Here is a 15,240-nt window from a genome sequence, read left to right as displayed (position 1 = left end):
AATACTGATTAGATTAAATTTATTTCGTCACTTTGTGGCAAGATGTAACGCCCGACTTAGTCACGTCAACAGATGAGAATTTTCGTTACACAATCAAATTGTGTAAATATAATAAATATTATATATATATAACATTTAGAAAAATAAAAAAAAAGATTTTCTAGAAATTCTTAATCTGATTCTTTCTACATTAATTTTATCTTGATAATTCTAGAGTTTACAAACAAATTTCATTATTAGTTTCCACGTTTTGATGCCGAGCACGAGAATAGTTTGACGAGAAACGATTTAAGGGATGAATGCATTCATCCGCGTCGAAAGATCTATCTCGGTCGTATACATATATATATTTCTCAGCGAAAACCCCGCAAGTTTAACGTTACATTCACTAATCCCAGAGCCGCTATTTTACTACAAGTCGTGTATCGCCTCGCATCCAGCATATACAGGATACCTGCGATCCTCCATACGACTCGAAATCTCAAACTGCTCTGAAACGGATATATTTTCACGTGGTGACATTCAGAGCTCGGCCCGGGCTGCCTTTGTAAGGGATCCCACCACGGTTGCATTCCGCATCTATGCGCATGCAGCGGCGAGAAATCCGATCTTAAAGCACTGTCGGAAAAAAAAAAAAATAAGAGACGAGCCAATAAGGTCTCGAAGGGTCCGCGGGGGAAGGAAGAGGGTTGGAGAACGCCGGCACTGAAGGTACCCGGCGAAGGAACTGAATACGTTTGTACCTGGATCCGCGACAATGGCCGCCGTAATTCGATTACAAGGACCGCCAGCTAATTGTTAATTGCCGGCCTCAGGAATGAGAGCGCGCCGACAATGGCTTCATAATATTATACGCGATATTAAAACGAGCAGGAGCACGTACTATGTGTGCCCTACATGTGGAGAAGTTTCTTCTCCGCCCACTTATTTCTTCCTGACACAGAAAGAGCCGGCAAACAGTGAGGGAAGAGGTCTTCCCTCCTCGTGGAAAATTCTTTGCCGTTTTCTTATCTTCATTTTCGATAACGTAATGTGATACGTCCTATATTTGCTTTTACATTCATGAAACTTGAGGAATGGATTATCCTACCTGTCAGATTTTTTTCTATATTTGAATCATTTGAAAAGATAACGCGAGTCTTCCCTTATTGATCTTGAAGCGGTATATCAGGCACTAACAATAAGTATTTCTCGTAAATAAGTGATTTGTACAAGTCGCTGTTACATATTTTCTTTATAGACTTTATAAACTTTTTTGTAGATTTTACGCTATTTTTCATTATAGATATGTTTATCAAAGAAATATTAAATTGTAAATTATTATGAGTTTTAAAAGTAATAAGAGAAATTGACAGAAGATTGTCAATTATGTCGATATCAGATTTGATTTGTAAAGTCTACTTTAAAACGATCTATAAATTGCAACAAAATTCCAAAGATAAATATGCATATTCTGATATGTATTTTGTATGTGTAAGTATTTTATTTCTTTAAATATATATATATATATATATATATATATATATATATTATATATATATTTAAAGCTGCTTTAAATGATCTATACAATTTTTGACAAAACGAGAAACAGATTTCTATTTATAATTTTATGCATTGTATAATATAGAAAATATGTAATATATATATATATATATATATATATATATATATATATTACATATTTTCTATATTATACAATGCATAAAATTATAAATAGAAATCTGTTTCTCGTTTTGTCAAAAATTGTATAGATCATTTAAAGCAGCTTTAAATTAGACCGAAACGTGACAGTTACATGCACGATATTATCGTGTTGTAGATAAAAACTCAGCAACTTGACAGCCAAGTTTTTTACGGCAAATTTTCTCGATTCAATCTTGTTCTAATCGTTTCAGTAATTTACGCATACAAATGATAAAACATGTTTTTCTCTCGAAACACTTTTCGAGGATAGCTACAGCGCGTGTACCCTTAGTGTTTAACAGCTAATCTGCCAAATGAAGTGTTTTTGTGTTTGAGCACAACACTTCGTCTCAATAGAGGAGCAAAACCGCCCTCGGGAAAAGGGTTGCTCCGACATGATTGATGCTCGAGGGGGCAGGGTGCGAGGGTCTCCCAACCCTTTTTAGTCAAGCGCTAAACGGAGTGCTTAATTGAACCACAGACCTCAGAACCTTGGACAGCTAATCTCCCGAAGACATCTACGGACCTCGCCATCTTTCTTCGCCGACCAACATTCTATCCTTATTTGCTCCGAACGTTTTAAGTTTTTGTCCAACGATCGACTGTCGAAACGCCGAAGCTTTTCATTTAATTTTGCAAGCATCGGTTGCAAACATGCTTTTTGAATTGTACAAACAACCGAATCGTGAATCGACATATTTCTTCATATAAATTAATTTCTTTGTTAAAAAATAAATATGACGCGCCGTTTCAATTTTTTCCATATTTTTTGTCCTATTATTTTTCTGCATGCTATTTTATTTATTTTGTTTTTCTAAGTATAATTCGCATTATTCTGTTTGACGGAATGGAATAGATTTCATTTAGTTAGGGAATAATAATGATCTAACGAAAGGATGTTGGGAATTGTGTGAAAATAATGTTGTTAATGATGAAAAGAGACTCGCGACATATTTCTTCATATAAATTAATTTCTTTGTTAAAAAATAAATATGACGCGTTGTTTCAATTTTTTCCATATTTTTTCTCCTATTATTTCTCTGCATGCTATTTTATTTATTTTGTTTTTCTAAGTATAATAATTCGCACTATTCTGTTTGACGGAATAGAATAGATTTCATTTAGTTAGCGAATAATAATGATCTATACTGATCTAACGGAAGGATGTTGGGAATTGTGTGAAAATAATGTTGTTAACGATGAAAAGAGACTCGCGAGTTCAATCTCAGGCTCCGGATTTTGCGCTATTTAATTTCGTTTGTGTACCTAGATAGATTTTTCATCGCGAATCGACATATTTCTTCATATAAATTAATTTCTTTGTTAAAAAATAAATATGACGCGCCGTTTCAATTTTTTCCATATTTTTGTCCTATTATTTTTCTACATACTATTTTATTTATTTTGTTTTTCTAAGTATAATAATTCGCACTATTCTGTTTGACGGAATAGAATAGATTTCATTTAGTTAGCGAATAATAATGATCTATACTGATCTAACGGAAGGATGTTGGGAATTGTGTGAAAATAATGTTGTTAACGATGAAAAGAGACTCGCGAGTTCAATCTCAGGCTCCGGATTTTGCGCTATTTAATTTCGTTCGTGTACCTAGATAGATTTTTCATCGCGAACACCCTTCCCGATTGAAACCGCCCTTCGCGTTAGGCCGCAACGAGACGGTGTGCGCGCTCGCGTGTGTATGCGACGAACGAAAGGACGAACACTGGCCCGTAATGGAGTTTCCAAATATTCGGGGAGCCCTCGCTCAATTTCGAACAATTTGCATTTAGGGTGAAGTGCAATTAATAGAAGCGGGGTGTTGTCCCGCGCCATTCCACGCCTATTAACACTATATTCCGCGGGAGTTTAGCATATCGAGGGTGCAATATTGAGTTACGCGACAGTAATTATAATACTCGTTAGACGGCGCTTGCGAGAGAGAGAGTTCGTTCTCCCCACGTGCCCTCGCGGTCTACAGGATCGAGAGACGTGTTCCTTCCTCGACCTAAGGCTTCTGACAGTCTGTTGCGAAGGAACCCAACGAAAATCTCTCAAATAACGTATTTTCGTCGGTTATATTAAAAGCGATTAATATAACTTGCGTTAATGTCTCCTCTCTATTATGTTGCAATTATTATGTTGAGTGCGTTTAGAATTATTTTTCATTCCATTTCGTTAATAATGGCAAGAGGATTTTTGATCTCGCTAGAATATTTGTTGATACTTGTCAAGTGAACTTTATCACATGATTCTTCGCATCTTCTTCTTCTCGAGTATATATCCCCAATAAAAGTTCTTCACGTTTAATCTACGTGCGAGAGAATAAAATTGACAAATACAATTTTCAACATGAAAACAATTCATTTAATTAACAAGCTGTTAACTAAAACCTCGATCTACGTGTAATAAAAATGCAAATGCAAGTAGTAACACTTATCCAGCTAAAAAGTTGCCACAGATTACCAAATAACAATCGTGCTGACAATTTGCAAACCGTAGATATATATATATATATATACCATATATATCTGCCGGAAACTCGCGCAATTTCGCCCCAATCGCCTCGCGTCGTTTGATTTATCCTCGCGCGTTCGTCACGGTGACTCGATTACGCGATCGCTCGCTCGCGCTGACACGAACCTTCTCTCTCGCCTCGCTTCTATTCCTACGTCTTCTCTCCCGCGCGAGTCCCACCCCCGAGAGAAGGAACGTGTGCGGTCCCTTTATTTTTTTTTCTCTCCCGCGGGCGCCCTTCGTCGTCTCGCGCGCTCGCGCTCAGGACAGGTGCCGTCGCTCCCACGATCTTCGCTATTTCCCGCCGGGCCATTTTCCCTGCTCGCGAGGCTTTTCGCGCCTAGCGCCGGGCCATTATCTTATTTTCCGCCTGGAAACATCGCACCCACAAGAAAAACGATCCGGGTGGCCGAGCGGACGGGGAAAAGATCGGGCGAGTGCTTTCGCGTAATAACATTTGTATCCGCGAGACCGCCTTTCCTCTCTCTGATATCGAGCCAAGCGTTTTATCCCGTCTAACTTGCTATCGCGGGAGAAAGAGAGCTACCCTGACCCATCATCGCTCCCTTCCCGAATGAATTTTCCCCGTTGTTGGAATTAGAAGGCGCGTTATTGGCGCCATTTACCTTGCGGGTAAGAAACGAATAGATGGGCGCGAATAAAAAAAAAAGGGGAAATGTTGCCTGTGTAATTGATACGATTAACCACGAGCATAACGAGACTTTACGACTTATGTTACTCTCTCATTTTTTTTTACATCGAACGAAAGTATTAAATCAGTAATTTGACCGTCGTTATTTTAACTTTCAAGATGTATATACATATATTTGTATGTTCTACAATAAACTATTAATAAATAATTTTTGTAACAGTTTTTTATTAGTTTTTTATTTATATCGATATCAGTTGCTGGACGAATCTAGCGAGAAAATTATGATTGATTAAATATATGACTGTATTGAATTAGTTTTTATAGGTTTTGTGTCTGTTCATTTTTGACGGACGATATATCGAGAAATAGGAACGTAATATTTATGTTTCGCGTATGATATATATATATTTAGGGATTATTGACCGCTATTCGCGCCTGAGTTTATCCGAACATTAGTTTGATTTATGTACACAGCCGACAACAGATTCAGGTGCCATTAGCCGACCGTGACCTCGTGCGAAAATTCTCACTGCGTGTTACGCGGTAAACAGGTTTTACTCTGTTCACATATGGGTATTAATATTGCGATGGTCTCGGTTGGTTGACTGCGAGGGGTACGTGAGAATCGTGCCCCGATAAACTGTGGGGGATTACTTAATCCGCTTGCGAAGATCCAAGAGACCCTTCGCGAAATTATGGCGATTCGTTCAGAGGAAATTCCACGATATACAATATGCATATAATTTGAGAGAGAGAGAGAGAGAGAGAAAAATTTGCATCAAAATATATTCATTTCTGAACAAGAATTTAAATCGAATAAATATTAAGAAGAGATATTCATGCGCAACACTTTTCTAATTTAATGAATAGTGTGGCGTAGCGTAGTAAATCACATTCGATCTGCTGGACACGATTCTTTTCAGCGTTTCCACTGTGTGTATGTTGTTAACGTCATCGAAGCCGATAAATTCGTCATGCGGAAAAAGCGCGAGCAAATACAAATTATTACTCGATTTCGCGAACGTGGAGAGCGACAAAAAGTTTTAATTTTCATGAGGTGACATTTAACGTGAAAAAAAATACTAAATAAATGAGCGATCTGTCCCCGTCAATTTTTTTTAATTCCACTCACCCCTTTCTCCCTCGCGCTACGCGTTGCATGCGCAATTGCGCTCGCTGCGTCGCGTCGCGTCGCGCAGAGAAATTCGCGAGCCAGTAGCCATGGTTACGCCTGTTCGCCGATGCGACGGGTTGGGCGGAGGCGGCGTGCGTGACTAATTTGACACCCCGTAGATATAGGTGCACCCCAGACAGTCACCTGCGATTCGTGCCGGGCTCGTGTCAGTGCTAACGATCACGATTCGGCCCCTAATAATCCCGAATTAAACGCCCCGATAAGCGTTCTCGCTATCGACCGGGAAAAGGACGCCGCTAGCAATCAGTTGTAACCTTTTATGCATTCTTAGAATAGCAAGTACTAATTAACTGCGAAATGTCATAAAAATCAACTTCAAACACATCAAAAAGTTATTCAAAATTATGCAAACAAAGTTATACAAAATTCAGAAAATAAAAGTAGGTATCTTGTACTGCAATTTTCATACATGCTTGAGATGCTGTTAAACAATTAGCTAGATAATTATAATCCGGTGTTAGGTTTGGAATTAGGATATTCAAATTGAATAACTTAATTTTTATAAAAAATAAGGATTGCAAGCTAATTTATATAAATATATTATTAAGTGCTCTAGTGAATGTCGTGATATTAAATAATTTACTTGTCAAATTTCGTGGAAGATATATGCGTCTTTGGGCAAAGTGTCGACATGCCGGTAAATAATGTTAAACAGTGTCGCGTGAAAAAAAGATATTTCATCAGCACTCTTTATTACATCGGCATTGCGTTTTTTTCGTGGTATCATTTTTCTATCGCGAGAATTCTTCGTGACGTTGTAATTCGTTCGAGGAACCATAGTCACGTTTTGAGATATGAAGAATGCGAGATATACTATATATATATATAAGTTTCGTAAAGATGATATTTCGCGAATGAGGGTGAAAAAATATTACAAGATTCTTCCATGAAATATATATCATTTTCATCTTATGTTTCATAAATTTTTCATAAATCCTATCGAACGAATTTTCAATAGGTGCAGTTTGAAATTTTACACGTTAATCTTTCGATCATTAATTTCTTTATCGCGACAAATCATCTTTCTTAACCGATGTCGCGTGAAAATTATCACCGACGTAGGTTTAAGCGGATAAATCTGGAAACATCGAGGAGAGATATCGGGTAATATTCGTACAATATATATTGATAAAATATATATATATATATATATATATATATATAGCGCGCGGCGACACGGTCCGAATTTCCTTCCGGATAACGCAGAAAGGTATGGAAGATCGTTTTTTTAATTGCGCTTTTGAAAGCTTTTAGAAGACCATCGCATACACACACACACAATCCCGATATATCCAGCTCTCCGATTCTCTCCTCCGCGGCCCGGTCATAGTTTCGCCGTTCCGCGGAATCGTTTTAAATTTTTCCGCGCCGTTGTGTGGGACCATCGAAAAAAATTGTAATCGGATTGGAGTATTTTTCCAATTGGCAATCGTCGAGCGGCCGGACGTGGAACGATGGGCATCCAACCGCGTCCTCTCTTGCTCAGCCGCTCGCTTTATTCATTCCCTCCCTTCGCGCAACCCCCTTTCCGTTAGTACCGAATTAGTTGGCCTACCGCGAAAAATCAATCTCTCCGTTTTTTTCCGCCTGCCCGGTAGATTCGCCGACAACACCACCGTCGATTCCATTGTCCGCAGTCAAAGCGAACATTTACGGACACCGTCGACTCATCCCCTACGACGTAACGTCACGTTTTGCTCTCGCAAAGTGTATCGCAAGAACTTGGCGTCAATCTTTGTCTTAACGGATTGTTTAATAAATCTCTCAAATCACGATGGCTCCGAGAATTTTATCTCCGTCATTATAAGTTTTACCCCTGATGTATTTAAATTCGTTCTACATGCAAAAAGCTAAATATATTTTTTCGAATCTTCCTCCGCTCATGACACATAAAATATATATACATATCCCGACAATAAAATAAAGAAAGTCGAGGCATAAACGAAGCTTGTTATATGCAGTTACCACAAAATTGTTCTTTTAGACTCGTAAGTTGCGGCTCAAGACCGTAGGCAGATATCGTATTTATCAAAAACGTATGCGGAACGCAAATTACTCACCGAAATAAAGTCGACACCGGCACGCGAGGTAATAATTCGCCGGTGAGAGCCGCCAAAGTGCAATCGACTCCACGCAATAACGGGAACGGAATTTCGTTTTCATTGAAAATGCCGCAATGGCAGAGAGAAAGAGAGTTTGATCGAGAGAGTAGATTTTTATACAGGTGACACATTCTCCGTTCTATTTCGGAACGCGATAATATTGCTTAAATAAAAGGAAGGAGAGCCATTACATTTACCATTCATATACATACATATATTATTTCGTATTTGTACGAACAGTATACATATAATTGTAAATTCGCAAAATAATTTGTTGATTTCCAAGTTGTCAAATATGATATCGCGCGCTTCTTCTCTCGTGACAAACTTTTTTAAATAGCAATCCGCAGGTGTGCGTGCGCGTGGGTTAATTTTGCTAAGTGTTTCCACCGAAACGCGCTCGGTATCGATTTCGGCCAAGCAGTCGCCCGGCAAATCGCCGAATTAGTCGGCTATCGTTTATTTTTTTCGACGTGGGGCTCTCGCGCGATCGCGTGACAGCCGAGTAATGCGCGGCTCCCTCTTTTCCACCCCCTTTCCACCCCCTTCCCAGCCTCGGCGAACAATGGGTCTATAATAATATAATAGATCGCCGTGTAGTTTCGCCGGCGTTTTGGCACACGAAAGCCGATAAAAAGCGAGACTCGAAACGGAAATGACTTTTAGTGCTATGTTGAAATTAGATTATCATCGAACGCGTTATAGGGGATGCATTAGACATCGCGCGGCTAAACGAAGAAGAATGCCAATTCCAATATATAGGGATATATTGGGGATAACGAGAACGAGGAAAATATATCGCGCGAAATATATATTGAATATTAAACCTTCAACTTCTTTATTTTAACGTGGCACTGTTTCGAAGCGATGACATCACGTTCAAATTAGTAAGCCGAAAAGTCGATAATCAATTTGCATGAACGTTCTGTAACCGTATTATTATTATTATTATCTTATCCTGTTTCGAATTATTTATATATACTATTGTTGCAGCAACATGTCGAGGATGTAACGTTTATTGTATATCGTTTCGTAAAATTTGATCATTTTATTGAAAAATCATTCCTAATGATAAATAATCACGTGACATAGATATGAAGAAGACATATATATATATATATATATATATATATATATATAAATCTAAATAAAAATGTACATAAAAGAGCGCACAATTCTTGAATAAAAATTTTATTGCTAGGATAAAAATGGAAATGATAGAGAGAGAGAGAGAGAGGGAAAGAGGCCCCATAAAACTACATAAACGCGGGATTTGCCGAGGTCGAGCACATCGACAGTTGAAGAATCGAAGCTACAGAACAGTTAGTAATTTACGAGCGAGCCCGCTCGTAAATCTAACCGAGTGAAGTTGCATTACCCAATTCCATTTATCTCTCTTTGAAAAGATGCGGCTTCCCGTATGATTCCCGAGCTTTTATTCCCTTTTACATTTTCTGCAATCTATTTTTCGATTTAGTACGCAAACAAACATTACGCGCGATTTAAAGCTAAACCATTTGGCCGTTAATTGATTCGGTCGAAATATTTTTGTCGCAGCGTGTAAAATAATGTACTTTTAACGAATAACAAACAGTAGGCGTTTAAAACCGTGTGTGTTACAGTCTTTTAAAATCGCCGTCCCTGTTTCATCAGGCAAAATTGAAATGAAAACAGATTCTATTTTAAATTCTAAAAAAAAGTGTTTGATAACACAGTCGTAACAAACATGTAACAATAATTGTTATTAAAGTTTCATTATATACGTATGATATATTACAAACAACTCAGAATTGCACGGACGTCATTAACGCTGATGAAAATTAACTAAAAAGAATTTTTCCCCCCGAAAGATAACACGAGCATATTTTTCCGTCATAAATAAATAATTGAAAAAGAAATATACCTTCTCATATCGATCTAAGATTATTGAACTTGGACATTTTTTTGTCGGATAGCAATTCAATCTTAATTAATCTGTAATTGTGCGTATGCTATAAGCGACGATAATCGCCTGGAAATCGCGAAAGCGGCGTTAACTTACGCGCGCGCATACACACACACACACACACACATGTGTGTACCGGATTGGGAAAAGCTGGAAAACGCGCGGCGCTTTTCCGATGACAATCAGACCGCAGCGACCGCCGACAGAATCCCGTCCGCGTTCCGCCACGCCCAATATAAAAGCTTCCCTTCCTCCGCACCCCGTTTTCCACCCCTCTGCCCATCCCTTCGAAACCATCTCGTTGAGCGGCCTAATAAATCCGACAGACGGGATTGGCGTGCGCTATCAATTAAAAATGATGAAACTGTACGGCGCGCGCGAGCGAATAGAACAACTCGTTGCATCTCTCGCGAGCCAAGCTGATTCCGCAACCGCCTTGTCCGTTGCGGCGTAATAAGCTTAAGCGATTAGGTATACCCTGGGGGCGGCCCGAGACGATGCGGTGCCAGGGTGAGCGAGAGAGACAGTCGGGGGAAGAAAATAAACGAGAGGCGCGCGGCCGCGCTCGTTCGAGAAAAACGGGAAAAAAGCCCTTTGCGGAGAGAAGGAACGACGACGAAGACGGAAGGCGGAAGAGCGCGCGTCGGCAGCTCTCGGCGGGTTTTAAACGCAATTTAAATTTTTAATTGCGAAGCCGCAGCTGGAGAACGACGCCTCCGAGCGATCGCGACGCCTCTCGTTCGCTATCGTTTTCGAGTCCGCTCGGTTCGCTCAAGGATCCTCCTTTTCAACATTTTTTTCTCACATCGATTGGACGAATGCATCCAAGTTTATAACTACATTGTTATCGTGTAGAAGAGCATAGGCATTTTTCCAAAATTTCTTTTACAATTTTCCCGTAAAATATGTCACGCTTAAGTTGAATAAGTTTCATCTGTATTCAAGAAAATATTATATTATATCTTCTATGTTTATTTAACGTTTAAAATATGTGTTAGGTACTAAGTATATAATAATTATAGCTTCGTTTTACACACTACAGTCAGAATAATTCCACTATAAAAAGGATTAAAAGATTACAATATTTATTCGAATTTGTTGATAATGCTATGTTTGTCATACTTAGTTTCATTTTTTATTTCAACCGAATCTTATCATTTCAGAAATAATTTTTCGAAAAAATAATTTGTAAAGAGCTGTGTTCATTTATTTCTTTCCTTTCGTGTCTTATATCACTAACGTATTTGCGAAATAAACTTTTATCCGTATGATATAATTAGCCATTAATTTTTTCTGCAATTAGCTTATATGCTTCTATCCATCATTTATATTTAAAGTAGCGAGAAAAGAAAATTACAGAGCAACTTTATTACCAGCGATGTTTATCTCGCAATATATATATATAAACTGTTTGTTAATAAATGATAATAAAAGTCCCGGGTTTTTAATAGATGGACAATTCATGTAGGCAAACTTGGTCTATTTCCGTATCGCTGCTCACACTTTTAAAACCCATCTATAATCCACTTAAGGAGCGAAGGTAATTCTTATCGTTTCTCGCATTGCGTGTTTAATCGCAACCCTCTAACGAGGGTGCCGAATCTGCTCACGACACTACGAATTAGTATGGTCGCCTCGATAAAGCCCTAATTGCAATCGACGCGCAATCTTGACCGTCGCCGGCAGGCGAGAGCCATTCGCGGCAATAAGAAGTTGAGGCGAGCGCCCGGTAAAAATCAATTCCGCGTTCGAGAAGGTATATAGAAAGAAAAAGCAGGTGCTTGTAAGTCCCCGCCGGCCAGGTTATTATCCCATGTTGCCGAGAACTCCGCCCAATAGCGTAACAAGGTGGCGGTGGTGATGGAGCCTGGACCGAGAGAGGGAGATCCTTTTACGAACCCCTTTCTTAACCTTTCTCCCTTTTACCTCTTTCATTGGAGAAAAAAATCACATTCATTCAGGAAGATGAAATTACCGTTATCAGGTCCCTCCATCACAATTCGTATAATACTAATCTAGAAATTATTGTGTTCGGAATACCCAATATGTATCACCCTCTATCTCATACTTTATATTAATTTGTTACATTACATAATTATTTGAGAAAAATAACACTTTTTCTTCGAGCTTTAATCTTACTTAAGAATTTTTCTCAATTCTCATAAAGTTAAATAAAATGAAAAGCTTGAGGATTACGAGGGATCTTATCGAGTTGAAAATTACGATTCTGTTGAACCATTGAAACCGCAAAGTAGCTGCGCCACTGGTGTCCCGCTCGGCAAGCGTGCCCTCGGGAGCCTAATCGATGCGTCGTCGCACGCGACTGCGTGCTTTTATCGTTGTCACGCACATAATTAATTTAATTTAGTCTAATACGTCGGCTCGAGCGCGCCAGCCAGTGATTGCCGTTCCGATTGTTTGCACGGAAACGCCAGCGTTAACCCAGCCGGCCGGTTGTTCGCCACGAACACGACAGTCATATCCGTCAAATTTCGGCCAAGGAAGGATAAATCAGCTGTTCGTGCTGCAGGTCGCGTCAAATTATTTCTCTTGCCGAGAGTACACAAGCAAGAGTTTTCTCTCCTTTTTTTTTTCTCGCAACTACGTACATTGCATTATTTACCTAATTTAATTTCAACGTCTTAATATTCTCGTTTCGATGTCGAAACGTATATCTTTTACCGTTAATTATACGAAATAAATATATCAAATATTTACGAGTTAGAATTCAGATTCTAAACGTAAAGTAAACTCATTTAGAAATCTATTAAACATTTACGGAAAGTTTCTTTTCATCTATGGCCCATTAACAAAAATTCAATCTTTGTACAATAAATTGGTGAACAATACATCCTCCGCGTCGACTTGTCATTTTGATTTTTTTTACTCACCTGAACACGTACTTCCGGGAGGTTGACCTTCATGGCGAGCTCCTCTCTGGAGTAGACGTCCGGGTAGTGGGACTTCTCGAACGCTCTCTCGAGCTCGTGCAGCTGGTAGGTCGTGAAGGTCGTCCGGTTGCGTCGATGCTTCTTCTTACCCCCATTGCCGTTTATGTCCTCTCCGCAGCCTGCGCCGAGTTCCTCGTCGCTGCCGCCGCCGGTGGAGTTGCAGCTGTTCTCACCTGGAAGCCGCAATGGTGAGAGAGAGAGGGAGAGAAAGCGAGCGAGAGCGAGCAAGTTGGTCAGGTCTCCTCGGAAACGGTCGTTACTAGTAATAGGAGCGGTAATGGTGATCGATTTATCCGGAGTCGCAGGCGCTATTACCCCCATTATACGCGCATAATAGTAGCTATTAGAAGTGCCGCGTGGCTATGCAGAATTGCATGTGTATACGTGCGGGACATGTGTGTGTGTGTGGGTGTATATTCGTGAATTCGGTCGCGCTTTAAAACGTCATTCGCGCCTGGACATTTTTTGCGAACAATATCGGACATTTTTGTTGAACGTAAAATAGACAATGAGGATTGATTAGTGCATTTAATTTAGTTACTAGGAGAAGGCAGGGAAGAGAGACTGGCTCGATAGGTGGATTATCTTTCTCGTCGGACACAAGCGTTACATAAAGTATCGGTTGTCATATTTTCTTACGAAGATACGGTAATCTCGAAATGAAGTTGTGTGTAAAAGATAAGACATGGATCAGAGCGATAACGGGGTTTCATGTGAAGCAGAATATGCGTCGTTAAGAAATTTAATCAACCTTCTTCCAATATGATTTCGCCGGGAAAACGAAGGGAATGAGTTAAATTGCTATTCTTTCTTAGTCAATAATTTAAGAAAATAAGTAAGAATTACGCTCTTTCTTCTTCTCTCTTCATTTATGATATTAATGTTGATGAAGATTGGATATCGTTTATCGAGAATGAAACTGACGGGAAATAATCATTTATAAACGTTATAAAAAGACTGGGGGAAACATTTGTGTAAAGTGCAATAAAATTTTATAATCCTAGCGGACATATCTTTAATGATTGTTTCGAAATTAATTTCTTATCAATCTAGAAACAGATGAAGATTACGCAAGCTTCTGTTTTAATTTGTAGTGAAAAATAATATAAGAAAAAAAATAATAAAAACAAATATATTTATTTATTTAATTATATATATATTATTTATTTAATACATACATTTGCCTAATATAAAGATTTTATAAAAATTATTTCTGGTTTATTACAATGAATGAAAATATCAACGTAAACGAGCAGCGTATAATTTGTTCAGCTCATAGATTATTCCTATAACTGTCACGTCGAAAACGGTTTTATCTCCAAACGTTCCCTAAAGAATCATCTAATCGTGCGAGATAAACGAGAACATCGCTGTAAGTGCGCGTCGGCACGCATCTTTTTTTATATCAGGGTGCGACACGCGTCCGACCGACTGCGACGTACGCATGCATCTGGAATTAGGTCCTATCGCCGCTTATCCGGTTCTTTATTAAGGCGACGGCCACATTGCCGCGTCGTTATCGTCGTTAACGAAAGGCGCAACGCAACGGAAACGGAGGCAAGATTTACTTACGCCGTCGAAACGAACACGCGATCGCGCATTTTCATTGTAAATAACATGTCCGCCGTGTATTTGTTAGGGGCCACGTGGTATACATTCGTGCTCGGTATATTTCGGTCGAGGTCTAATCGATTTAAAGCGACGAAATTAATTGCCCGACCGACTACGATAGTCGTGTCAGACAGGCGCACTGTTTAATTGTTTCGCTTTTCGAAGCGCAGGGTGCATCACGATGAGAGAAGCTCTACATCGCGGTCTTGTAGGAAATATATAAATCCCTGCGATGCGATATCGTTCGCGTCTTCATGTCTCGTGATGTATTTTCGCCGCAAATTATGACGTGCAATATTATTTCATGCATATGCAGAGTTCGGAGAAAAATTAGAGATATTTTGCCGGTGAGTTCTTTCAAATTATTTCTGAAGAGTGGAGCAAATGTCATATCACAATATAGTTAATATATTTTAATTGACATTTCGCTTGTAATATTTTAATTCCAACATATCTATCTTTATTTCGTAGAAAAGAATATAATTTTACATCGTTTCATCGAGAGCGACTTTTTATTTAATATTCAATTTATAATATCACGCAGAAAGATATTTTTTAAATATCTTCCTGCAAAAAAAAAAATCTC

At 38.9% G+C, this 15,240-nt stretch overlaps 1 protein-coding gene across 2 annotated transcripts in view; it reads right to left on the bottom strand.

Annotated features, from left to right (window-relative positions):
• The window catches only part of LOC114929195 (retina and anterior neural fold homeobox protein 2), a 47,077-nt gene that overhangs the window by 14,703 nt on the left and 17,134 nt on the right, over positions 1–15,240 (bottom strand). For both annotated transcript variants that reach the window (XM_029300639.2, XM_029300640.2), the window contains exon 2: positions 12,984–13,216. In XM_029300639.2, coding sequence (XP_029156472.1) covers positions 12,984–13,216 — 233 coding nt within the window. The remainder of the gene's footprint in view (positions 1–12,983; positions 13,217–15,240) is intronic.

This window comes from Nylanderia fulva, unplaced genomic scaffold (genome assembly GCF_048542155.1).
Source record: "Nylanderia fulva isolate GAGA-0341 unplaced genomic scaffold, ASM4854215v1 Scaffold14, whole genome shotgun sequence".
Lineage (NCBI taxonomy): Eukaryota > Metazoa > Arthropoda > Insecta > Hymenoptera > Formicidae > Nylanderia > Nylanderia fulva.
This window is presented reverse-complemented; position numbering and strand designations above follow the sequence as displayed.